The 25,956-nt window shown below is 40.4% G+C and overlaps 3 protein-coding genes across 4 annotated transcripts; all 3 read right to left on the minus strand.

Annotated features, from left to right (window-relative positions):
• Positions 1-805: 805 nt before the first annotated feature.
• Positions 806-2,507, minus strand: LOC127775840 (uncharacterized). Of its 2 annotated transcripts, XM_052302146.1 has the most exons (5): positions 2,133-2,507; positions 1,737-1,760; positions 1,379-1,435; positions 1,139-1,278; positions 806-1,048 (listed from the first exon to the last, which is right to left on the minus strand). In XM_052302146.1, exons 1-4 carry the CDS (start codon positions 2,473-2,475, stop codon positions 1,196-1,198), a joined length of 507 nt encoding a protein of 168 aa, XP_052158106.1. In that variant the 5' UTR covers positions 2,476-2,507; the 3' UTR covers positions 806-1,048; positions 1,139-1,195. The 2 variants fall into 2 exon arrangements, 1 of the variants encoding a protein (XP_052158106.1); XR_008018044.1 differs by lacking the exon at positions 2,133-2,507 and having other exon boundaries at positions 1,139-1,286; positions 1,379-2,066.
• Positions 2,508-4,079: 1,572 nt separating this feature from the next.
• On the minus strand, positions 4,080-11,648 carry LOC127776864 (LRR receptor-like serine/threonine-protein kinase ER1). Its single transcript, XM_052303435.1, has 27 exons — positions 11,323-11,648; positions 10,362-10,491; positions 10,203-10,274; positions 10,032-10,103; positions 9,875-9,946; positions 9,692-9,763; positions 9,541-9,612; positions 9,185-9,256; positions 9,031-9,102; positions 8,877-8,945; positions 8,712-8,783; positions 8,540-8,611; positions 8,316-8,387; positions 8,163-8,234; positions 8,000-8,071; positions 7,848-7,919; positions 7,625-7,696; positions 7,473-7,544; positions 7,321-7,392; positions 7,172-7,243; positions 7,014-7,082; positions 6,858-6,929; positions 6,698-6,771; positions 6,482-6,610; positions 5,958-6,305; positions 5,399-5,772; positions 4,080-4,902 (listed from the first exon to the last, which is right to left on the minus strand). The coding sequence occupies exons 1-27, from the start codon at positions 11,399-11,401 to the stop codon at positions 4,534-4,536; spliced, it is 2,937 nt and encodes a 978-aa protein (XP_052159395.1). The 5' UTR covers positions 11,402-11,648; the 3' UTR covers positions 4,080-4,533.
• Positions 11,649-24,793: 13,145 nt separating this feature from the next.
• On the minus strand, positions 24,794-25,866 carry LOC127776311 (trimethyltridecatetraene synthase-like). Its single transcript, XM_052302667.1, has one exon. It carries the CDS (start codon positions 25,864-25,866, stop codon positions 24,973-24,975), a length of 894 nt encoding a protein of 297 aa, XP_052158627.1. The 3' UTR covers positions 24,794-24,972.
• Positions 25,867-25,956: the final 90 nt, after the last annotated feature.

Below are 25,956 nucleotides of genomic sequence, written 5' to 3' on the forward strand. Positions count from 1 at the left end.
ACCTCTAATTGTATCAAATTTCTGATGAATGAGGGATCTGTTACAACCCATTGCATAGGAAGGAATAGACGAAACTTGTCGCGATTAATCTCAACGAAGTGCCGGAGTTGACTGATGTAATTTCTCCTAGTGAAAAGCGGAGAAAGAATTAGCAAAACCAGTCTAATGACATTTTGATCCGTTACAACTTCAACCACCGGTGTCCATTTTAGGCTGTGTATCTAGTGGTGCGAATCCAGAGAAGACTAACCGGTTATAGTGTACATGTTTCAGGGTTATTCTCTTAATTAATATAGAATGATGTATTGATATAGATACGAACTTGATCAAATTAGGCTTTGTCAGCACTAACTGGTGGTCTTTAGCAATGTTGACATGAAAGTCCAAAAGAAATTGATTCAAACATGGGCAAGTAAGACACTACAATACATGGCTAGAGCTGAGAAGTTGGATAATTTTTCGACAGTATATGAGCATATGCACATTGTAAAATCCAGTTGACACACTTCAACTTTCTGTAATTTGTAGTGACGATAGTTCAACGCCAATCATCTCTTTTGTAGTTATATGACGAGTATGATCAATAAGATAGTCTATTTATAGTTAATTGAGCTACTTCGATTTTTTAAATGACTGATTTATAAATCACCGAATAATATATTATATGTCTAGACAGAAGAAAAGGCAGATTTCACAGATTTCACTAACTTTCCGTTATACTCGAACGAATTTGAGTCAATTTAATAAATACTATAGAGTCAAATTTTTATGACATTTTCCTTAGTGCTTTAATTTTCCTGAACACATGTCAAAGCTCAATTCCTTATTCATATATTTTTCTTATCGCAAGAATATTCAGTGGTATTATATCCACTTAATTCTAGAAGAATGCCGTTGCGTTGTAATTTCAGAAATTAGACATCTCCACATATTTGAGTCTAACCCTTTATTTATCTTCAGAATGTACAACCAATGTCTGTCCAAAGAGAAAATTTGGGTTGGATAGGTCAGTCAATGGAGCAGAAACACATCAGCCGGTAAAGTTCTCCTGCAGCAATATTATAATTTTCAGTTTAGTCAATTCTCAATTAATTGTAAAGCGAAATTTGTACTAATTAACAGCACAAAATTATTGTACGCGAGCTCCCCGTCGTCGGACAGCACGCTGGTGATGCCGCCGCTGCTCTTCTTCCTCTCAGAAGAAATTTCCAGCAAGCCGATGCGGATGCTGTTCTGCTGCCCTCATATGCCCCTTTTCTTTATGAAGATAGCTCAGAGCTGCAGGACTAAGGAGAGTAAATTTTCAGTCCATTTTTTATTCATTAGCTAACCAAAGGTAGGAATAAGGAGGAAAAGCTCAGAGCTGTAGGAGCTTAACTGTCTGCAAAGATGACATTTTGATTCGTATGATCTGATCTCCTAGTAGGTCGAAAATCTGCCAAATGTTGTGTACATGATGTAAAGGATGCGAAATAAAGTATGATTTGTGGTCCTTTGGGAAAATCTTTGTGCTGGTTGCATAATTCTTTGTTTGATCAGCTTGTAAATGCTGTAAATCAAATAATTGATTGCATAATCTTTGGTAATTTGATCAGTTTTTTAAATGCGGAAAAAATTTTCATGATATTTTCATAAATTATTAACCAACATATAAAGAAGACCATAAGCTATATGCCTATATGCATTGGTTGTAAGTAGTAAGAGTGCCAAGGGCACGTCAATTTTCTAGTTCTCACCTAGTGCAGCTTGATTCTCATGACCTAAAAAACAGTAGTGAATTAGTAGGGAAGACCAAGAACGTGTAAAACTGAATCAGATTAGTAAATTATAATGATTACATGCTACCGCACCTAAAATTGCAACCATTACATTTACGTTGTGTGACTCTATTGCACAATAGATGAGCAATACAGATAAGAGCGCAAAGAAGATTTGGAGGCAAGAAAAGTGCAGACTATGGAAATCAAGAATATTAATTTGCTATTGTTTTTTTTTCCTCTTTGTTGCATTTTGAATTAGAAACTGTATGTTTTTACTAACGGTATAACTATTGTTTTACTATTACTTTTTTTTAAGTCTCGAATACCCCATCCTAAGAAGAGATATGTAAAAGAGAAGTAAACAATCCTCACAACAATCGTCATCATCAGAGTGAGGAAAGCAGCAGCAGGCGGTGGTCAGAGAAGTCAGCCGAGCAATCCCGCCATTGGAGCACCTACCCGCTGGGTCGAATGCCACCGCCGGATCGGCCGCTTCGCCGTCGAGCTGGACCAGCTGCTGGTAAGGCGGGGGAGATCCGCGTTCCGCTCGAATCGACCGCGGCGACCCCCTTGCGGTGGATGGTCGGCGGTGGCCGACGAGGAGGAAGCTCGCGAGCATGTGGTGGGGAGCGAATTGAGGAGAGAGGCGGCTGCGGACGTCGCAGCCGGGGGCGGCGCCCCTCGCCGCCTTGCCGCCTCGTCGGCTTGATCTCATCGCCGGAGGGGGAGGGGAACGCTGGTTGCTGCGCGGCGGCGCCGGCGACGAACGCGAGGAGCCAAAGGTGGGGGCGAAGCGTGGGAAAAGGAAAGGGGCCAAACGGGCCGCACGGCCTAGGCACGATTGGTTAAACGGGCCGTGCTGTGATGGCCCAACGTGCCGAGCAGGGAGACTACGAACGGCCCAACACTTTGGCGGGCCGTGTTGAGCCAGAGGCAAGCATGCCAGCCCGTCTGGCCCGCAAAAAATTGGATCAAAGGAATAGGACTAAATATTCCTACGTATTGCAATTCTTACACCCTATTTCTTAGGAAATTTAGCATGAGCTCACATTTCATATTTTATTTTTCTTTGCTAAGTCCAATGCACATTCTCTCTTTCTCTCTACTCTTCCACGTATGATTTCCTCCAAAATTCCTCTATTTAAATCCTGTGAACCATCAAAAAATGTTACCTATAGTGTCCATATATAGTATTTTAAAATCCTGTAATATTACATAGCTTGTGATAATCTATTCTTATGCTTTTATCCTATTCCTTGTTTTAAAAATCATGTGTTCAAAGGAATCGTGATCTTTGGACTTTGAAGTGTGATCAAGAACCTATTTGGAGGAGCTTCCGGCCACCGTAACATTTCCCAGAATAAAAAACTCCCAAGTTTTAATCTAGATTCGGAAAAGCTACTGTTACATAATCCAAAAATAAACTGCTCTATCCATCTCAAAATATAACAATTTTTAGCCTTCAAACTGTCCTAAAATATAATAACTTCTCCATCTACATTCTCTTTTCAACCAATAACAATTTTTCAGCATTTAAAAATTTTCTATCTAATTTTTTTTCTCAACCAATCACAACATTCTCACATTTCATTCCACCTACTTTTTAAATACCACATACCCAAGCCTAAAACTCCTTATATCTTGGGATGAAAGTAGTAGAAGATAGAATCCGGATTCTTAGAATCTATTCCCTCCGTCCTAAAAAAAACTTAATCTAGGAGGGGATGTGACCATCATTAGTCCAGATACATTGTCCTAAGAGGGGTCAGATTGAGTTTTTTTTTCTGTGACGGAGGGAGTAGCTACTAAACAAGTGATCTATTCAGATACGTTGTATTAAGTTGTGTCCAATCCCTGCTTGGTTGCTACATTCCTGGAGTACCAGATAGGGGCTTAGTTTGAGCATTTTCCCTTCCACTCTCAATATTTTTCCATCAAAAAATCGTTGTGGGTTGCTTTTGTGCGACTAGATTGGGTTTGGGATATGCGTCCTGAGTTCAGTACCCCGAGTTCACGAGAACTGCATTGCGCATTGCATTGCGCACCGCCCCTGCCCATCCTCCTTGGCCCACTCATCAATCAATCATCTCAGGCAGCCATGGCAGTACGCCTTCATCTCTTCTGAACTCCCCTACTGTTCTCTCCCATCCGGCCCCAGCATCGCTGCACAGCCTCGCATCATTTACACCGTCCCCGACTGACTGACGATGCCTCCATGGGCTCGGCGACAACGGTAAAATACAAGCACATGGCGATGCCAGGAGATGAGAAAATCCAAGAGAGAATTCAGGTGTCACACTGACCAATTATACCTTCTCAGGATACCATATGCTATACTAGGAGTACTATATTGCTACTACTACTGTATCAGATGCCATTACAGATGTTAGTGCAAAACAGAAATGCTGAAACTGAAACACCACCCTGCGAATTTGTCCAAACCGAGAGACTATTAGTACTACCAGTTCCAGCATTCCAATCCCAGAAATGTTACAGAACAGATGAAGCTGTCTTGAGATTTAGTACTAGATTCATGGACACCTCCTAAGTTAGACAAAAACGAGATAAAAAAAAAGGAAGAAGAAAGAAGTAGGACGCATTTTTTTTACAGTAAAGAACACCAGCCACAACCCTTGAGAATTCCCTTGTTAATTTTCTGGGCACCCAACATGTGGACAAAGTCACAAAACGTGAGTTCACTTCACTACCTTGATTAGCTTCACCAGCTGCTTGCCTGAATCCCAAGATCGGATGACTATTTCTGCAGACTATTCTACTCTGTGTTCTGAGAAATGACCTCGCCAAACTTGAGAAACAGCTCAGCATCGGAAGTACACGACGAGTTGGCGCAGGAGAGCACGCTGGTGCCTCTTAAGCTGACATACTCGTTGATGTAGCTCGGGACAGCAGGCGGCTGCGGCATGGCCAGCTGCTGCGCGGACTTCGGTGGCGGGTCGGGACGAACTAGGCAGTCCAGGACGCGCACAACCTCGTGCATTGTCGGCCGATCCGATGGTTGTCTCTTGGTGCAAAGGAGCGCCAGCTGGAACACCTTCTTGACCTCACCAAGATCCTTGCAAGTGTCTGCAATGTCCGGGTCGACTGTCTCCATGACAGCATTGTTAGCCGTCTTTGACAAGATCTGCATTTGCAACAGTAGACCAAGAATTGTAACAGTTTGTACATTAGCAAGGAAAACCGATAAATGAAAAGCCATATAAGCATGTAAAATCAATGAGAAATTAGGGTGACTCTCCAAGTCGGAGGTCGGTTAAATGCCAAGTGAAGGCGTAAAAAATGTAAATGGCTGCAAGAGTAATTTTTATGACACTAAATTGTAGCTTTCAATCCACATAATTGATGACAGGGGACAAAAGTGGCAGGCTTTAGGGGACTTAAACACTGCAATTGATAATGGAGCTTTCAACAGCCATATGCGATGGATCAATCCACCACACGTAAACAGTGCAAATAGATCTACTCACAGGATAGGTTTCATGTTGTTGGTCCCCATGTAGGAACACAAGCCTAATGGGCATCATTCAGCAATTATTGAGGGCTACCAGAATCCAAAGTAAAATAAGCTGAAGAAAATGACAGATTAACAGAAGAATCACAAGAGCATGAATCATAGTTACCAAGTGATGGAGATTGCACTCGTTGTCCACTGGCTTTTTTCCGGTCAGCAGCTCAAGCAGAACAATGCCATAGCTGTAGACATCAGACTTTTCATTGAGACGGGAGGTGCGAGCATACTCAGGATCGATATAGCCAATAGTTCCCATGACATAGGTGGACGTGTGAGTTTTTGAAACACACAAACTCTTAGCAATGCCAAAGTCTGTAAGATGTGCCTCATAATCTTTATCAAGGAGTATATTTTTTGATTTCACATCCCTGTGTATTATCCGTGGGCTACAGTCATGATGAAGATAAGCAAGGCCTTGGGCTGCACCTAGAGCAATTCGTAGACGAGATTCCCAATCAAGTTTTTTCTTCTTAGTTGGACCTTCTAGAATAATGAAAAAAAAGATTTTAACATGGTAACAAGATGTCATGTAACAATTTGGTATTGCAATCAACAGATAAGCAAATATCAATGTGTCAAATATCATGCTTTTGAGAATGCATGTTGGTGCTTCTGTGCAAATTGCAATGACAATCAAACTGTGCAATGAGTTGGCAGTCGGCACTTACCATGCAAAACATCCCAGAGGCTTCCATTTTCCATGTAATCGTAGAAGAGAAGATTTCCAACAGGAGATAGGGAATATCCTTGAAGACTGACTAGATTCCGGTGTTTGATGCTACCAACAGTCTCAAGCTCAGTTTCAAATTCCTTGAAGCTCTGTGGATAGTGGGCATATAGCTTTTTTACTGCCACTGGTTTGCGGTTCTTCGAAACACATTTATAAACCGTGCTGGATGCTCCATACCCAATGATGTACTTCTCACTCAGGTTTTCAGTCATCGTCATTATATCCTCGTATACAAGAAGGGAAAGGTTCATATGAAGGATAACCAGCTTGGGGGGAACATTGCTCACTGTGACAGCAAATATACAGCGCTTTAGTGTTGCTCTACCATTAACCCAGTTATCAGGTAAAAACAAACAATTGACTAAATACAATAATTGCTGGACAAGATAGTATCCTAATATTGAACTTGGCAGGAGAGAAATGAGTTGATTTGTTGAGCAAAACTCCTTGCAGATGCATTACCTGGTTTGCTAACAGAGACATCTTTGAAAACAGGTGGACTATGAGGCCTGCAGACCGCTACTAAGATCATCAGGAGGATAACAAGCCCACCCACGGCAATTCCAAGTATTGCAGCCTTTGAGATTAGTGCTGCAAATAAAATGTAGGTAACGAAAAGTTGACTTTGTCTATTAGGTGTGAAAAAATTATGTAAGATATGAATGGAATATTTGTTACGTTTCTGTTGATGGCCAGATGAACGGCACGAAGAACCAAGCCAATATCCACAAAGTCCTGGATTACCCAAAAAGCTAAGAAAAGTATCACATTGTTAAACTGCTATTTCCAAGGCTGAGTAAATGAACATGATAGTGATGGAAATGATGGAGCACACTACCTGTCAGGCGAAAACCGTGAGAAGTTGTTATCAGTAGGTACAACACCAGCCAAATTATTATAGGATACATTTCTGATCATAAAACAGATAGATAATGTGAGCAAAAAACATATACTGGAGCATATGCTTCAAAAATTTTCTGGTTATTCAACTTACAAGATATTGAGGCTGAAGCAGTTCATCAGTGAAGAGACATCCCCAGTTATGTTGTTGTTTTTGAGATTTCTGAGAATGATAGACAGATGTCTCTCAGGCTACAGATTCAATGTCCTTATGGGTTTAAAAAGAAGGCTGACATGAAAGGTACTACTTACAACAACATCAGATTTTGCAGCATTCCGAGTTCTTGAGGAATCAAACCGCCAAGATGATTGTTGGACATATCACTGAAAAACCACAAATATTGGGTATAGTACCTATGGGACTAGATGGTTAAAAAATTCACACCTAAGCAAATACTTACATCTCCATGATACTCCTCAAGTTGCCAATTTCTGCAGGAATGAATCCTACTAGACCATTGTTGCTCAAGTTACTGAACAAACAAGTTCAATAACATCAAACACTGTAAGACACTATAATAGATACATACAAGATGGGGACAACAAAACCTACAGTCTTAATAGATGCTCCAAACTCCCAATGGTTGATGGAATTGGGCCAGTAATCATGTTACAGGATAAATCCCTGATACAGGTACCTCATCACACACACAATAGGATAGAACAGATATTTTCGAATTCATAGATGGAGCTAACAGGACTTACAAGGTGTCCAAATTGTTGATTCTCGATAGCTCAATAGGAATAGAACCACTTAGAAAATTTGATGACAAATTCCTAAGAAAAGAACAGATGAACATATGGTACTAATAAAACATGGGAAACAAGGTTTTTCTATGTGAAATACAAAAATTAAACAAGTATAGAAGTTCAAAAGGAAAAATAATGTAACAACACAATTTACGAAATTAAAATTGTTACAACTTACAAATAAGTCATGCTCTCAAGTTTATGCAATGAAGGAGGAATGGTCCCATTTAATCTGTTGCCATAAGCATTGCTGTAAAGAAAATCCACATTAGATACATGCATCTGAAATTGTAAGTTCCACCATAACAATTATAATTAAATCATGCTTACAAGCTATTGAGATTCACACATGAGCTTATGTTATCAGGGATTGGACCTTCAAAGTTGTTGTTTGCAAGGTTTCTGTGAAGCAAAGAGTAAGATAAGCCGCTTGTTTTACTAATAAATTATAGAAAACATAACAAATTTTGAAGAGTTTGAAAAAAGAGCTTACAAGTCAAATAACCCTGTTAGCTTTCCGAACTCTGGAGGAATGAACCCGCTAAGTTGATTATCGTTAAGTTCTCTGAAATTAGTCAACAATGACATAAATCAGGTCGCAACAAATCAGAATATGCTATGGGAATAAAATAAAACGTGCACTTACAAGTAATGAAGGGTTGACATATTTCCAAGCTCAGGTGGTATTGGACCTGTTAACTTATTGCCTTGCATATACCTATTGGAACAAATATAACATATTAATTTACACAAGAAATATTCCTAAGCAGAACCTTCTAAGGCTTTTGTTTTTTAACTATGAACTGGCAGTAGAAAATCTATCAGGGAAAATATTCACAACCTATCGATTTAGGAGAAAAGAAAACTTACAGCTTCTCCGTGTATGTTAAATTGCCTAGTATCGATGGAATAGGACCAGACAATTGATTGTAACTCAGATCCCTGGAAGAGTAAAGTTATATTGATGAATTAAAATATCTTGAAAGCTTCATTTATCAATAACCAATTGTATGATGAATATTCAGTTCATCATTGTACTTACAGTACAGCGAGAGCCTGCATAAGTCCAATAACTGATGGAATAGGACCAGTAAACATGTTCCCTTGCAAAGATCTAATTCAAACAATGTGAATAATTATGCAGATCAGCAAAAACTGTATTAAACATTTAATTGAGTTTTTTTTTGTCAAGATAATCACCACATACAGTGTAGCAACTTGTAGGAAACCAATGTTGAAAGGAATTGATCCAGAAAGTTTATTGTAAGACAAATCCCTAACATGAAAGAAATGTTAGGAAAACCTCACAAACACAGAAGCAGAAAAGTTGTAATTAAGAGGGGTAAGCTGCAAATACGTACAAGACCTGAAAACTTGTACAGTTCCCAATGGTTTCTGGTATCGGCCCAGTCAAGCTGTTGTTCTTTACGTCACTGGTCCAAATGATTGAAACATAAGTACAATACGGTGGACGCGAGACAAATTTTGCCGAAAACATAGTATGCATATACTCACAAGTACCAAAGCCCAGTCAACTGGCATATATCTGGGGAGATGCTGCCTTCTAAATTATTACCGCGTAATCCCCTGAGGATAATATTAATTCAGCCACAATTCATAAAAAAAATATGAGTATTTTACATAACGCAACTTGCGTAAAATGCTAGTGCCTTCACATAAAGTCAATATAGATTTTTACCAGCTTAACAAACTTTTGACATGCTCTTAAATACATTCAAATGATTTTCAAAAAAAAGAAAAAAAAAGAAATCGCATTCAAGTAGGTACATAACTAAAGTACAATAAAATACTGATATACTAGAACTACTGCACAATCTTCAAACTTCCAGCGCAAAATAAGGATGACTTACAAGTATTGAAGAACCTCGTTCCAATATATCAGTCTTGGTATCTCTCCACTCAGTTTGTTCTGTGCCAAGTCCCTGCAGGGCACACAACAATTAGAAAACTGGGAGCACGGTAATTAAACACCTCAAAAATAAGAAGTTTCGCGCAACTTACAAAATCTTCAAATTTGGGAGCTGTGAGAGCGTTGATGGGATCACTCCGATCAGTTGGTTGTTCTTCAATATCCTAGAAAACCACAAACACCGGCACATGAATAAAACTATTTCACAGAACACGATCGGCATGTCCATACAACACTGCTTATAATAAATGAATTCCAGCAAGAATAGGCCATACAAGCTCTCAATGTGCTTCAGCTTCGATACTGAGAACGGAATGTCCCCATCCAAGCTATTGAAAGACAAATCCCTGAACCAAACACATGTATCAACCCACATTCTCTCCGTAAGTTAAGAAGAAATCGATAATGCCGTCCACACTCCACACAACTCACAGAGTTTTTAGTGATGAACAATCGCCAAGCTCATCAGGGATCTGCCCAGACAGCCCATTCGACTTCAAGTCACTGCAGGTACAAACCCAAGCTCACAAGTTACTGCGAGTCCAAGCACCAGCAAGCCACATTTCCAAACAACAACAAAGTACACCACCACGTCTTCCATACATCGAGACGATGCCCTTCAACCTGCCGACGGCCGGAGAGATCTCGCCTCCGAGGTTGAGCCCGGATAGGTTGCTGCTTTGCAATCAACAGGCATGATCAGTGACGAACCAGTGGACTTGTCAGCAAGAAAAGTAGCAAACTCGGTGGTGTTCTTCTTACAGCGCGGCGACGGCGAAGGTGACGTTGTCGCAGAGGACGCCGCGCCACGAGCAGTAGTCGCCGCCGGCCCAATCGTACAGTACGTTGTCCACATTGCGGAAGGACTTTTTGATCTCCAGCAGCGTCGACCCTGAATGCAAATACAGCCACATTAGAACACAGATCACAAACTGCAAGCCTGCAACAGCAAATGGATTCTAGAACAGCACAATCTGCACAGATTTGTTCGCCCCGGAAAAAATCTATTTACGTAGTAGTACTAATAAATAAAGATTTATGTTTCTTAGCCTTCAAGACAAAAAAAAAAGAGTTCAAGAACATCAGATTGGAAAGCACAAAAATCAGCACAATAGTAAAGTAAAAGGTTGCTACAAAGCCTAAAGATTCCTGACGCGGGCAGCAGCATTCGGCTCATCAGATTGGTAGTAACATACAAAAGAAGAAATAAAGCTCCTTCCTTGAACAATGAGCACAAGATTCAAAAATGGCCAGACGACTTCTTGATAAGTAACAGAATACCAAAGCAGAACGGAGTCCCTTGTAGAACAAAACAGAAAGTGAAAAAAAAAAGAATCACATTATGAAATATTGGTGGATTACCTAGTGGCTACCACCACCATTAACAAAATGCCAGCAACTGTGTTATAGTACAAGAAGGAAGAGAAGAGATGGAAGTGGCACTTGTCACAACTCACTCACAAGGATTAGTTAAAGTATTAGACTCTTCTTAGGGAGATCTTAGGACAATAAAAAATAGTAGTAGGACTATCACCCACAAGAGAATCACCATGCCTCCAAAAAGGAAGAGTACTTGCAACACTAATAAAATACTAATCCCATCAAACCAACTCCCCCCTGAATCTCTCTGCTCCCCAGTACACAAAACCGCACACTCCCCCCAGCAAGAAACCAACCAAAACCGAAAACCAACAGCCAGCTAGCTAGCCAGCCATCCACCCACCATCATCGGCAACGGCGACGGCGACGAGCAGGAGCGCGACGAGAGCGCGGTAGGAGGCGGCCGCCGGCGCCGGCGTCATGGCCACTGCTGCTCCGCTGCGAGGCACCGCCGGGGCGGCGATGACATTTACAGGAAGCGAAGTATATGGAAGATCAGAAGATGGATGGATTGAAGCAGCGCGCCTTTATGGGACGCAGCTCTTGGTTGGTTTCTTGGGTTCTCGCGCTCCTCTTTGCGCAGCTGCGGCCGCTGGCGCAGTGACAGCGGGTAGCTGTATGGCTTGTGCTGGGCGATAGAGTGGCAGGGGCTAGCTACGTGCCTAGTAGTAGGCTAGTAGGCTTGTGAAGTTTTTTAGAGAGAGAGAAGAGTGATTTGCTGTAGGAGAAGATGGTGAGAGGAGAGAGAGAGAGGAAGCGATGGCCGATGGACACTGAGATGTCACATCAGTGTCGTTGTTTTTTTTTTTCTCAGTATCTATCTGGTTGGCCTAGAGTTGGTAGGAGTAGAACTCGAGTCGCAAGTCGAGGAGCATGGTCTCACTCGCCTATGACATGTGGTGGTCCACTATTTTTCATCAGTCGAGTATAGTACTCATAAGTGTAGCTTACGAGTAGCTGATGCAGTTTATACATACTCCGGTATTCAACTAGTAGCTAGCAAGCGCATGTTTAGTCGGTTTTCGGATATGAATGAAAAAACTAATTTTATAACTCGTCTGGAAACCGCGAGACGAATTTTTTAAGCCTAATTAATTCATCATTAGCACATATGGGTTATTGTATCACTTATGACTAATCATAGACTAATTATGCTCAAAAGATTTGTCTCGCAATTTACATGTAAACTGTGCAATTAGTTTTTATTTTTTTTATATTTAATGCTCCATACTTTTCGGAAAAGTTTTTGGGAACTAAACAGTCCCTAACTGTATATTGGTGTCCTATTATTACCTCTGTCCACAGTTACTCCCTCCGTACCATAAAAAACCAACATAGTACTGAATATGACATATCCGAGTACTACAAATATGGAAATACATCTGTCCAGATACATAGTAGTAGAAAACATCGCATCCAATCCTAGATTCGTTTTTTTGGGACGGAGGGAGTACAATAGTACTGGATATATCTCATCCGATTCTACTCTCTTACTCTATATTTTACGGGAAAAAATACCTGTACGTTGTAACAGGTGAATGTTATTTTAATCATATTATTGTTATTTTTGTCTAAAAAGTATATGGGATTTTTAATTTGATAATATTGATATCTAATTCAGAACCCTTATTAAGATGATAGCTATATCTTGTACGTTGCTTCCTTATGCCAGACAAGAATTCCAAAGAAATTAGGACTACGACTCTCGTTACAAGATAGCATGTGAGTTTTTTTAAGGATTTTTTATATGACTCCTTATGTATTTCCAAAAGCGAAAGAACTTAAAAACCGACTAAAAAAACAGACGACGTACCAAAATATCAGTGGAAATATCTTCAATTTTTACAATAGTAGATATACTCCTTGTCCCATAATATGTCACATCCTCCAAAATCCCTTATATTATAGAACGGAGGGAGTAGAGAAGAACGAGGGAATACAAGATTAGCCTTTGTTTATTTGGAGTCCTTTTCTGGGGTTCATTGGATTCATGCCATTACAAATATGACATTTTAGATAAATGACACTAATATTCACGTATTAGTTACGTGCCACTGAAATTTGAAGAAATTGGAACCATACCACTTCATCACGTTTTCCGTTAGACCCCTAGACGCAGGACCCACATGTTTGTTCCATCTTCCTCCATCCTCCCTCTTCTTTCTTCCCTATCTCTTCCTTCATGCCGCGACTGCTACAAGGACAGTGACAACGGCGGCGGCGGCGGCTCTCGATCCCTCCCGCCACGGATGGTGTCGAGGACGGTAGTGGCTCCCAAGCCCTCCCGTTCCAGATGGCGTCAAGGACAGTGACGACGGCGGCGGTGGCTCCCGAACCCTCCCGCACGGATGGTGTTGAGGGAGGCGGCGGCGGCTCCCGAGCCCTCTCTCGCGGATGGCGTCGAGGAGACGAAGGTGGCGATGCTGGCGGCGGCCCCCGAGCCCTCCCGTCGCAAATGGCGTCGAGGACAGCAACGACAGTGGTGGCGGCGGCTCCGGAGCCCTCCCGTCACGGATGGGGTCGAGGACAGCGATGGCGGTGGCTCCCGAGCCCTCTCATGCAGATGGCGTCGAGGATGGCAGCTTCCGAACCTCCTGTCGTGAATAGCGTTCAGGACGGTGTTGGCTCCCGAGCCCTCCCGCGTCGAATGGCTTGGCGGCGGTGGCTCCCGAACCCTCCCGCGCGGATGGTGTCGAGGGAGGCGGCGGCGGCTCCAGAGCCCTCTTTCGCGGATGGCATCGAGGACGAAGGTGGCGATGCTGGCGGCGGCCCCCGAGCCCTCCCATCACAAATGGCGTCGAGGACAGCGACGACAGTGGCGGCGGCGGCTCCAGAGCCCTCCCGTCACGGATGGGGTCGAGGACAACGATGGCGGTGGCTCCCGAGCCCTCTCTTGCAGATGGCGTCGAGGATGGCGGCTCCTGAACCTCCTGTCGTGAATAGCATTCAGGACGGTGTTGTCTCCCGAGCCCTCCCGCGTCGGATGGGTCGAGGGCGGCGGCGGCGGCGGCTCCCGAGTATCCTGCCACGGATGAGGTCGAAGACGATGGTGGGGATGGTGGTGGCTCCCGAGGCCTCCCACCAAGGAGGTGGTCGATGACGGCGGTTGCGACGGTAGTGGAGAGAGAGGAGAGGGGAAAGAGAAGAGATGGGAGGGAGGTATAGATGGAAGTGACAGGTAGGTCCCACGTGCAGTTAGGGGTAATGGAGATTTTTCACGAAAAACGTGATGGAGTTGGGGCTAATGGGCCAATCTCCCCTAATTCCATGTCACGTAGCCGATATCGTGAATAGTAGTGGCATTTAGCTAAAATGATATATTTGTAGTCCATGGATCCAATTAACCCCTTTTTTATACAGCGAAGTCTAGACAATTTTATATTTGAATCTTTGATTCTTGGTGTTAATTTAGGTGGTATTATTTTTTTATTCTCAGTCTTTGCTTTTGAACCATTAAAATAGAAAAATCATATTCTTACGCTAGAAGTATGAAAATTTAAAGCCTTACGCTAAAACTATTTCACATTTTTTTAATTTATCTTTAGCTTGTTGGACAAGTGATGGGTAGAAAATGCCTTTTATCACTTACCCTGATGTTTTTTTTTTTTGTGTGTGGGCGATTCATGCGTTTCAAAACGGGTTGGTTAATTTTGATATTTTGATGCTGTCATATGTTTGGGGATGTGTGTTTCAACAGGTTCATCAGCTCGATCACTTCCTCTTTAGCTTACTAGCCAAAGCTAAAATTTGAATTTTAACATTTAATTTTTAGAGTTGATTTGAATGTTTTTAGTTCTTACGTCATAATTTATTTTAACATACATGTATGGAAGTTTTATATATAGATGATTTTTTATTACTTATAAGCATGAAGGTTTTAAGTCAATTCCAAAACGATTGAGCTGCAAATAGAATAGAGAGATGCGCCACGGGAACCACGCAGTAAGGATGAGACCTAACCGAGGACAACGATGATTAGTTTGCTTAGCAGCTTTCAGACCCATCCGCGAATAGGCGAAAGACATATTTGTAAATAAAAAATAATTTTATAAATAAAACTTTTATATATGTGTTCTTTGCGATCTAAAAGTAAAGCTGAAAAAAAGACTTCGATGAAAAAAAAAATCCTAAAATTAACTTTAAATTTAAGGTCAAAAATTCAAATTTTGACTGATAAGCATAATCATAAGCGAAAAATGAGACACTTCAGTTCCAATTAGGTTGTTTTCCGTTGACGGTTTATTTCTCTAGCCGTTATAACAGGGATGGCTTTCCTTTTAGTATCTACGTACGTGATATATTTCTAAGTTCGTGTATCAAAACGAGTATTTTATAAGTTCATGTATTAGATTGCAACTTGATAAATTCGTGTATGGTTGATGCAATTTACCCGTCTTCTTTTTTCTCTCTGCCATAGCTCCGAGGAGGCCAGGGTTTCCCTACTGTTTTGGTAGGAAATATCGTTATCCTATCATGGTTTTGCGACGACGAGATTACCAAGAAAAACTATAAAAATTTTAAAAACTAAGAGGCTTATTACTTAGGCTGTGTTTAGTTTTTGAAAAAAGTTGAAATTTTAGGAAAAGTTGGTAGTTTGGAAAAAAAAAGTTACTCCCTCCGTCCCATAATATAAGGGATTTTGAGTTTTTGCTTGCACGGTTTGACTACTCGTCTTATTCAAAAAGTTTTGGAATTATTATTTATTTTTTTTGACTTACTTTATTATCCAAAGTATTTACGCATAACTTTTCGTTTTTTATATTTGCATAAATTTTTTGAATAAGACGAGTGGTCAAACACTACAAGCAAAAACTTAAAATCCCTTATATTATGGGACGGAGGGAGTAGGAGTTTATGTGTGTAGAAAAATTTTAGATGTGATGTGATGTGATGGAAAGTTGGAAGTTGGGGGTAAACTAAACAATGCCTACAGTATGAGATTACCATGACAAGTACTCTCTCCGTCCTATAAAAAAAATCAACCTAGTACCAGATATGACACATCCTAATACTGAAATATGTCATATCCAGTCCTGGATTCGTTTTTTATGGGACGGATATAGTACCAGGTAATTGTGTGATATTGAACTCAAAAAATTGTTCGAATTTCCCTTTGAGACTCTTGCAAGATCCCCTTGACCACTTCCTTGCTTTGCTTCGACCAACTAGGAATCTCCTTATATGTTTTCAGACCAACTAGGATTTGATATTACCAAGTACTATAAACCTGGACAGTCGGTTATGTCTAATCCGATATTATATTGTTATGTTTTAAAACGAAAGGAGTACTTCACATATGTAGACCTTCTAATAGTAAACAAGTTAATCACAACAAATATATAGTTTCATAAATCATGCAGAGTACTTGTTCTTATCATACTTGTTCACAAATCACAATCCTTCTTATCACTTTTTTCATATCAAACCCCCCCAAAAAAATAAAACGAGTATAAGTATACTCTCAATCCATATATTCCACTCAGAATAGATTGATTTGAAAAAAACATGGATTTCAATTGGGCCTTCATGTAATGGATAATGGAAAATGTGGTTTTTGTAATGAATAATGGAAAATGTGGTTTTTTCAGTTCATCAGGAAAAATGAAAACCATATTCACTGTTCTCTTCTGTCTAAAGGTTCCTTTCAAACATATGAATGTGCAAAAAAATCAACGAAGCTAACGCTAACTGGAAATACATGAAGGACTACTTTGAACTAAACTCCAGTTGGCTGGATTAGCAAATGTAAGCACGTCAACTGAAAAACACACAACTAAATTTAGCCGATTTAAGCCAATACCGACATGTGGGGCCAGGGTTCACTATACCCCCACATGTCAGCACACCATGATTGATCCAACACGAAACGTGATGTTTATCAGGCTCCTGCAGGAAATGTCAGGGCCGCGCTTTTCTTTATCTCCAGCTTTTGCCTCCTTTTCTCATCCTTTTATTTATTCTTCTCTATTTATTCTCATCTTTACAAGTCCAGGTTAACCAGGACTAATATTTGCAGAGACCAGTTACTGAAACTTTCAATTAGATTAGAGAGAATCTATTCTATACCACTTGGTTTATAGTAGTTCAACAATTTACCACTGACTTTCTCTCTTTCTGCAATATACTGACGACTTTATCAATTGCTCTACAATACGCTATTGGGTTGGGCTTATTTTTCAATAATGCCTAAAATACCCTTATGGACATATATAAGGTTAACAATTGATTTATATCGTTAGAAGTTTCAAAAAAATATGAAAACACTTATATGGCCTCCTTACACAGTATAAAAGTTTGTATACAAGTTTTATTTTTTTTCATTTCTATTTTTTAAAAATATAACTTATTTGTTATATGATATATACAATATTTTTTATGTTGTTGTTTTGAACGTATATTATCTTTCATATGCAACATAAGATATTTTTTGCTATTATCTTTTGTGTAATCTATTTCTCTATGATATACCACAAAATATTTTTTTCTAAAAAATAAAAATACCAAAAAAAATGAAACTTATTTACATACTTCAATGTTGTGTAAGGAGGCCATATAGAAAATTTCATATTTTTCATGAAACTTTCTAATGAGATAAATTAATTGTTAACCATGTATGTCTCTAAGGGTATTTTAGATATTTTTTTAAAAAAGATGCCCATCCCAATAGCATATTGTACAACAATTGATAAAGTCATCGGTATATTGTAGAAAGAGACAATGCCAGTGCCAAATTGTTGAACTGGGATAAACTCAGTGGCATAGAATAGATTCTCTCATTAGATTAATATAAAATAACCACTGTTAATAATATGTTATAAATCCAGGATATAAAATTGTTTAGGCCGTGTTTCAACACTCTCCTGATTTTTATGTGCACGCTTCTCAAACTAGTAAATCGTGTGCTTTTAAAAAAATATTTGTAAAAAAGTTATTTTAAAAAATCATATTAACTTATTTTTCAAGTTTATTTTAGCTAATACTTGATTAATAATACGCTATGGATTACTCAATTTTATGTGCGGAGAGACGAGAGTTCCCAACCTTCACTTCCAAACACAACCTTACGGCATCCACAATATGGTGTAGAAATAGTTCATAAGCAATAGAATAATCCATATATAAAAAATAACAAAATATACCCATATGCATATGGACTTCCCATATGGAATAAATTATATTATCTATTTCTACTCATCTCTCTTCTCTTAGTGATACCTTGTATCTATATACATTGTAAAGATTACCATAGATAAAAACTATTTATATGGACCCTATCTATATGGATCACTTTATCATATATGTTAGTGATGCCCTTAGAGTGAGTCACTTGTGGGTCCATAGAGATGGATCCCACTAGGTAGAGACTCATGTCTCTTTGACATTATGTCAAAAGAGTGTTTTCATTCGTAACTCATTTTCCTCCTACGGAAAACCAGATGTCTTATTAGCATATAAATAATTAAATATTAGCTAAAAGGTTTAAAAATAAATTAATATATTTTTTTATAAAACTTTTTAATATATCATGTAACAATTTAGAAAATGTGAGAACGAAAGGAGTAGAAGTTGAGAAATTTTAGCACCCAACTCAGCCTTGCAACAGCTGTGTGCCTGTGTCCCGGTAGAAAAACCGAGGCTACTGTGGTTTCTGTTGCAGCGACAGTTGCAGTAGAGATGATGCAGTGCACAGCGAAGGCAACGTGCACTGTGGATATGATTAACAGTTGGAGAGGCTGGCGTATTTTTGGCCATGAGATGGTGACGATGTGCATCGCCACGTGACACTGTCACCCGTGGTGTTTGGGAATGGGGCTCAAGCTACCATGGCTGCATACTGTTGCGCTCTGCATGGTGAGGTATGATGCTACAGTTGAGTGAGCCCTTCTCATTTAAAGCCTTGCATAAATTTGGAAATTCCAATCGGTGTACTCCCTCTCTCTTAAAGAAAAATTGTATGAGTGCATTATTTAGCTGGGGATATTCGCGTAGTGAGGAGTGATGATTGTTGGACTTTTGGATTTTGGTCCTACAGATACCCAAGTTATCATCAATGGTTATTAAATATTTTCTGCAATTTAGCCATAAAAGATAAAAAACAGTTACAATAAATAAATCTAGCCAATACTCCGTATGATATAGAGTGGTGAACATATGTATCAATGTGATAGTAGTATCTGTACTTCTATTACATGCTATGAATGTCTTCTGTGTAATAGAAAAAAAATATAAAGCCTATTGTTGATCAAGGTACAATGCTACCAAAACCTCTTATTGTTTGCTTGTTACAAGTTTATTAGACACCCAAAATTGTTGATGAAAGTACGATAGCTATTATCAAAGCTTCTTGTCGTTTGCTTGTTAGCTTATTAGTTGGAACCAAAAAATAATATCTGAAACTTAACTTTAGATATAATGTTAGGGTTTTTTTATTATAGTTTCTTTTTCAATATTTCTTTTTAAACCACTAATCACGTAAATATATTAGTTTTATCTTTAGATTATTTTTGATTGTTTCATTAATTTTTCGTTTCGCTAAGATACATATTTGACCTCAGTTTTCGTTAGCACCCTTTTAAACTGCTAAACGGTATGTTTCATATGAAAATTTTCTATTATATATAGTAGTTGGATTACAATATCAAATAAATATATTTTCTAACTTTCTAACCTTAATTAATTGTGCGTTAATGGTTTACTCATTTTGCGTGCGCTAATTTAATTTTCACCATCATCCCTTCAAACGGGGCAAATTATGCTCATAGCTATTTCGCCAACAACGTACAATGTGCAGGTTTCACCAAACCGTTCTGGGTGGAGTTAGCGCCATCCCACGGTTTAACGATGATCATGAGGTGTACCGTGATTTTAAAACTGAGAAGGTTACTGCATGTGATTTTTTAAACCCTCTCAAGCCATTCATCTACGATGAAAAAGCATATAGAATCCCTGCGTGACTGCATCGGTAGTACAGTAGTACTACTAGAATGGATAAGCATCCCTCCCAAGGCATTGCCTTCTCTTCCCATTTCTCTTCCACATGCCACATTTATTCCAAGCGGCTGTGATCTCCAAACCATAGTACAGTAATCCCGAGGCCGGAGTATATGTTTGTTTCACAGCGAGGCGTCGCCGTCGCAGTCGTCGTCGTTGCGTTTCACCGGCGAGGAAAACGAAGCCGCGGTGCGTTCACCGGTGCACCGTTCGAGCGAGCTAGATCGGTTTGCCCGCAGAAGAAACTGCAGAGAGTAGTAGAGGCATGGGCATCTCCTGGAACCGGGAGACGATGGCAGGAAGAGATAGGGGCCACTGTTGCTTGCTTGCTGCAGTAAACAGCAGCTGCATTTTGGGAGCGGATTCGATCAGCATGCTTCGTCAGTTTTAGAAGTTTGTTTGCTGCAAATGCTGCTTCTTCTTCCGTTGGTTCTCGCTGTCGTACTGTGAAGCTGTGAGCTTTTCTACTGGATTCCTTGCTCGTGCAAATCCTGGTGTAAAAAAGCAAGCTCCGAGCCTCCGAGAGTGTGTATCCGTGCATGCTGGAGTACACACGAAAATAAGGGTCTGTTTCGGAGAGTTTTTAACTGCTGCAGTTTCTCCCAGAATTTCCAGCTCTGTTAAACAGTTTAGATTGTCACTTAAATTCTGAGAATCTATATCTGTAAAATCTAGAAAATAAACTAGAACTCAGAAGTAGAAAATCCAGCTTCTTCCGATTTTTAGAAGCTAGCTACCAACCAGCATATTCTTCCCAAACAGGACCTAAAGCGATACTACCACTCTAATCTTCAGAACACGATTAACGCTATAGTACTAGTGATTCTGCAGGATGGTTAGATTTTCAGTGAAATTTCTGAAGATTCGATCTTAAATAGGAGTATACTCCATCAAGCAAAGCATTGCGCCGTACATTGTCCTTGTAGGACAGTAGGAGTAGTACATGGTGATGATAGAGAAATGCCAAGTGAGTGGTGGGGCGAGGGGCATGCCGCTCTGCCAATCACTCTCTCTGCAATCTGTAATCTGGAGTGCTACTATCTGCATCTCTCTCCACGTGATGATCTCCCTTTCGCCCTAGCTAGCGTAGCCGCATGCATCCATGCCCACAGAGGAGGAGAGAGACACTGAGTGAGACGTGCATGAGTGATGGATGGGTTGGGAGAGGGGAGAAAGAGGGGTTTGTTTGAGAACTTAAAATTAAATTCTGAGAATCAATTGATTGGCACTCAGTTTTTAAAAAATTGAAAAGAATAAATTTTTCAGTTTTTTCTAGTTTAATTATTTTCTAAATTCTATACCTAAAGTCTTTTAGAATTTAAACGAAAAAACTAAAATGTTTAGGGAGTTTTCGATTATGGAAGAAGCTCTCCAAACAAGTTCAACAGTGTCTGTGTGAGCCTGGTGGAGCCTGTGCGGTGCGTTTGCAAGGATAGGGCCCTTTTCAGGGGTGGCAGCGGCCTCCATTGATTACCAGTACCCTCACCTCTCCTTTTTCTCTTTCTTTTCTTCCCTGGAGTACGTGAGTTATTGCTGTGTTCAGTTGTGCTGCATTTTTCACTTTTTGTCCATTTGAAAAACTTATTTTACAAATAAACTTTTAAAAAAACTTAATCTAAGAATGAATATTTTTTTTACTGTGTCAACGTTATTGGCGCCAGATCCCGCTAGCTTTCCCACGGAAGCTAAATCACTTATATCGATGCATGGGGACGGCTGATACGCGATCAGCCGCGCGCGCCCCCGCGCAGTCAGTCGCCCCCTCCTCTAGTCTCTCTGTATCTAATCTACTACTTCTATACGTATGTATATATTATATATACACATATATATACATATAAATATATTTTTAATATATATAAAATATATACACATATACAAAGTTTATATACGATATATATAAAGTTTATATAGGACATATACAAACTTTGTATACGATAAATACAAACTTTATATACATACGTATTAAAAAATAAAAAATAGAAAATACACAACGTATACAAAATTTGCATGCACGTATATAAACTTTACATACACGTATACAAACTTTACATACGTGTATATAAACTTTGTATATGTATAAATACAAACTTGGTATACATACGAATACAAACTTTGTATTCATAAAAAATAAAAAACCGGGAAAAAACAGAAAAGAAACCGGAAAAAAAAATGAAAACACAACCGAACAGAAACGGAAAAAATGGAAAACAAACGGAAAACTGGCTCTCCCTCCTCACCCGCGGCGCGCGTCCGCCGCCCCCTCTCCACGCGTGACACGTGTCCAGTCGCGCGGGGTGGGGGGGGGTGGGCGCGTGATTGATCGCCAACTAGCCTTCTCGTTGATGCATCATCCATGCACACCTATTTTTTAAAAATAATAATAAAAGAATATATTTATAATACAAAAATTTACAAATAAGTTCTCAACATCAGTGTTATTGACACCAAGGATCTATTTGTATTTTTTATTACAAATAAATCATTTTAGATCTCATTGGCACCGTTGTCCTTCGTATATGTAACTTACTGTATCTTCTGCGGGGAGACTAGGGGATGGCATCAACGTCATTGGCATTATCATGTTGGACCACGACGCTAATGATGTTGGTGGCAAAAAAGGATTAATTTTCAGAATAAATATTTTTAGGAGTTTATTTGTAAAATAATCTTTCAAAAAAAATCTAAAATGTGAAAAAAAAAATCCAGTTCACTTGTGCTCATCTCATCTCTCTCGCTGCAGCTCGTTGGAGCTAGCTGTAGTCTGGACAAGTACTCCCTCCGTCACAAAATAAGTGTAGTTTTACACTATTCACGTTCAACATTTGATCTTTCGTCTTATTTGAAAATTTTTTATGATTAGTATTTTTATTGCTATTAGATAATAAAACATAAATAGTACTTTATGTGTGACTAAATATTTTTAAATTTTTCACAAATTTTTTAAATAAGACGGACGGTTAAACGTTAGACACGGATATCTACGGCTGTACTTATTTTGAGACGGAGTTAGTACTACACATGGCGTGCATGGGGTGATGGATTGATGTATGCCTTACAGCATTCCATATTTCCATCCATCCCCTTGCTGTGCTGCCGTCTCCTCGGCGCACAGCTCCCGGCACCGCCGCACCGGGCATGGCGAGCTCTGTGTTTGTCTGACACGGGCCGGGGAAATGGGCGAGCGAGCAGCCAGCAGCTGAGCCGATGAATCACCGCCATCATCGCATCCTCGTTCACCGCACAAATTTTAACAATTTGACCCTTTAAAAAATTAATTTTACAAATGAATTATAGTCAAAACTTATTTAAAAAATAACACTTTTCTTCATCGCCAAATTGTATGGCGCTGAATTTAGACATCTCAGCACCAAATAATACGGCGCTGGATGTACGTTGGCATGCCGACTCAGCCTCCCATCTGTGATGACACGGCATTCAGCGCCAGTTGACGTGACGCTGAGGTGTCTAAGTTGAGCGTCATACGATTTGGCGTTGAACAAAAGGGTTATTTCTGAAATAAGTTTTGACCACGATTCATTTGTAAAATTAGTTTATGTAAAGTATCAAATTATCAAAATTTGTGTATGCTACCGCATGTAACCGCACGGTAAGCGCGCTTACCGCGGAGGTATGTTTAAAGGAAAACCACAGTAACCTCCATAAATTTAAAAAATATTTTAAAATTTTGATAAATTTTACACGGTTTGCCAAGTTTACTACACGGTAACTGTGTTTACCGTCAGGACACGGTAACCCCAGCACCGGAGGTTTAGGAAACCATGGATTCAGATAACAAACTCACCACAACACGAGCAGATACTTGCGTAGTAGCACGTAATACTCCCCCGTTCACATATAAACATAACTGTCGGTTTCATAACTACTATTGATTTTGATTTGGAGATAGTACATTGGTCAATAATATTTTCTGAATAATCTAATTATTTAGTATCAGAGCTGTACCGTCTGATTTTTTTAAAAAATTGATTCGCTCTGACATCGTTTAAGAAAACAACGGCCAAAATCAATTTAACCCCAAACAAAACTGATACTCCTACTCCCCTCATTAGGCAAAAAAGAAAAAAGTGATCTTTGGCAGGACGATTTTGATATAATAGTTTATGACAAGTAACTAACTCTGATCTTTGTCAAATTCTTCTAACTTTTCCTGAAACGATTTGTGCAGTAAATCTCATTAGGCAAAAAAAGAAAAACTGATCTTTGGCAGGACGATTTTGATATAATAGTTTATGACAAGTAACTAATTCTGATCTTTGTCAAATTCTTCTAACTTTTCCTGAAACGATTTGTGCTGTAAATCTCATTAGGCAAAAAAGAAAAACTGATCTTTGGCAGGACGATTTTGATATAATAGAGAGAATGAGTGATGCACTGTTGTCTTAAGAAGGAAAAATGAGCAAGTTTGAAGCTGGACTAAAGACGAAAAATATATAGATGTGAAGCTTAGTATTCTAGTCCTGTGTTTTTTTAATTATTATTCAGTTGTAAGGCGGTGAATATAAAGATCAGATTTTTATTTAATATCTTCAGAAAATGCGGCCTTCTGTCTCTCACACCGATTGTTGTTCCGTTCGCAATGGTAGCGTAGCGTGGCCATCCTCCGAGTTCCGATGAATCGTATCCGTCACCAATGAATAAGCTGCTACGAACAAATAAACGCGACAGTACATCATGAGCTCTCTATAAGTACCTTATTTCCTCCGTTTCATGGAAAAAAACTAACTTTTCACTATGAATTTGGATATAGACTATCTATATTTATAGTTGAAGATTAGCTTTTTTTTTTTAAACGGATGTAGTACTGTAAGCTAATGAGACAAGTCTATTGGAGGAGTAGGTTGTACTTCAGAAGTTACTGCATAGAAAAAGTATGAATTATCCCTCCCCCAAACTATCGCGATCGACCGAATTACCCCCCTAAACCACAAAACCGGACATTCTCCACCTCCAACTATACAAACCGGACGAATTACCCCCCTCAATTCAATCTGCAGTGGTTCTGGTCTACGTGGTGTATGCGTGGCAGTACAGTCAACAATTTATTTATAAAAAAATGTAGGACCCACACACTCTTCCTCTCTCTCTTCTCTCTCTCACAGGTCGGCGGCGGCGGGAGACACAGAGCGGAGGCGGCGGGTGACGCGGAGGCGGCGATAGCGGGGGATGAGGAAGACGACGAGGATGGTGACGGAGAAGTGGTCGGCGGTGGGTGATGCGGAGGATGGTGGCAGGGGACTCCATCGGCGCCGCCGCCAGGGAGGAACCGCTCCGGCAGGAACACGTCTAGGCGGTCCGGCCACGACGTCGGGTTGCGCGCGATGGCCCACACGTTCACCAGTACATGCGTGCCGACAGGGACGTCGTTGACAGCAGCCACCGTGTCCTCCATGGCGTGGTGCGGGACGAGCAGCGGGCCCACCGGGTGCAGCCGCAGCGCCTCCTTCACGACGGCGTCAACGTAGGGGAGGTCCGGCAGGTCGCTCTCCGCCACCCACCGCGCCCACCCCACCACGCGGTCAAGCTCGTCGGTGGCGGTGGCGATGGCGTCGGGGCAGCGGAGGAGCTCCGCCATCGCCCACTCCATTGTCACCGCGCTACTCTCCGTGCGCCGGAACACCTCCCCATCAGCGCTGCCGTAGACGCCCGACCACTTCTCGCCGACCGACATGTGGAGGATGTTCCGCAGCGTCGCGTTCACGAGGCACTCGCGCACGGCGACGGCGTGGCTGGCACATCCGAATAGGTTGCGAACGAGTGCCCGGATCTCTTCTGCACGGATGTGCTCGTAGGAGTCGACGCTGTCAGAGCGTGAGAGAGAGAAGAGAGAGAGGAATAGTGAGACAAAGAGTAAGAGAGAGGAAGAGTATGACATGTGGGTCCCACATTTTTTAATAAATAGAATGGTTACTGGACTATCACGCGTACGTCACCTAGATCAAAACCACCACGGATTGGGTCGAGG

This window comes from Oryza glaberrima, chromosome 6, assembly GCF_000147395.1.
Source record: "Oryza glaberrima chromosome 6, OglaRS2, whole genome shotgun sequence".
Lineage (NCBI taxonomy): Eukaryota > Viridiplantae > Streptophyta > Magnoliopsida > Poales > Poaceae > Oryza > Oryza glaberrima.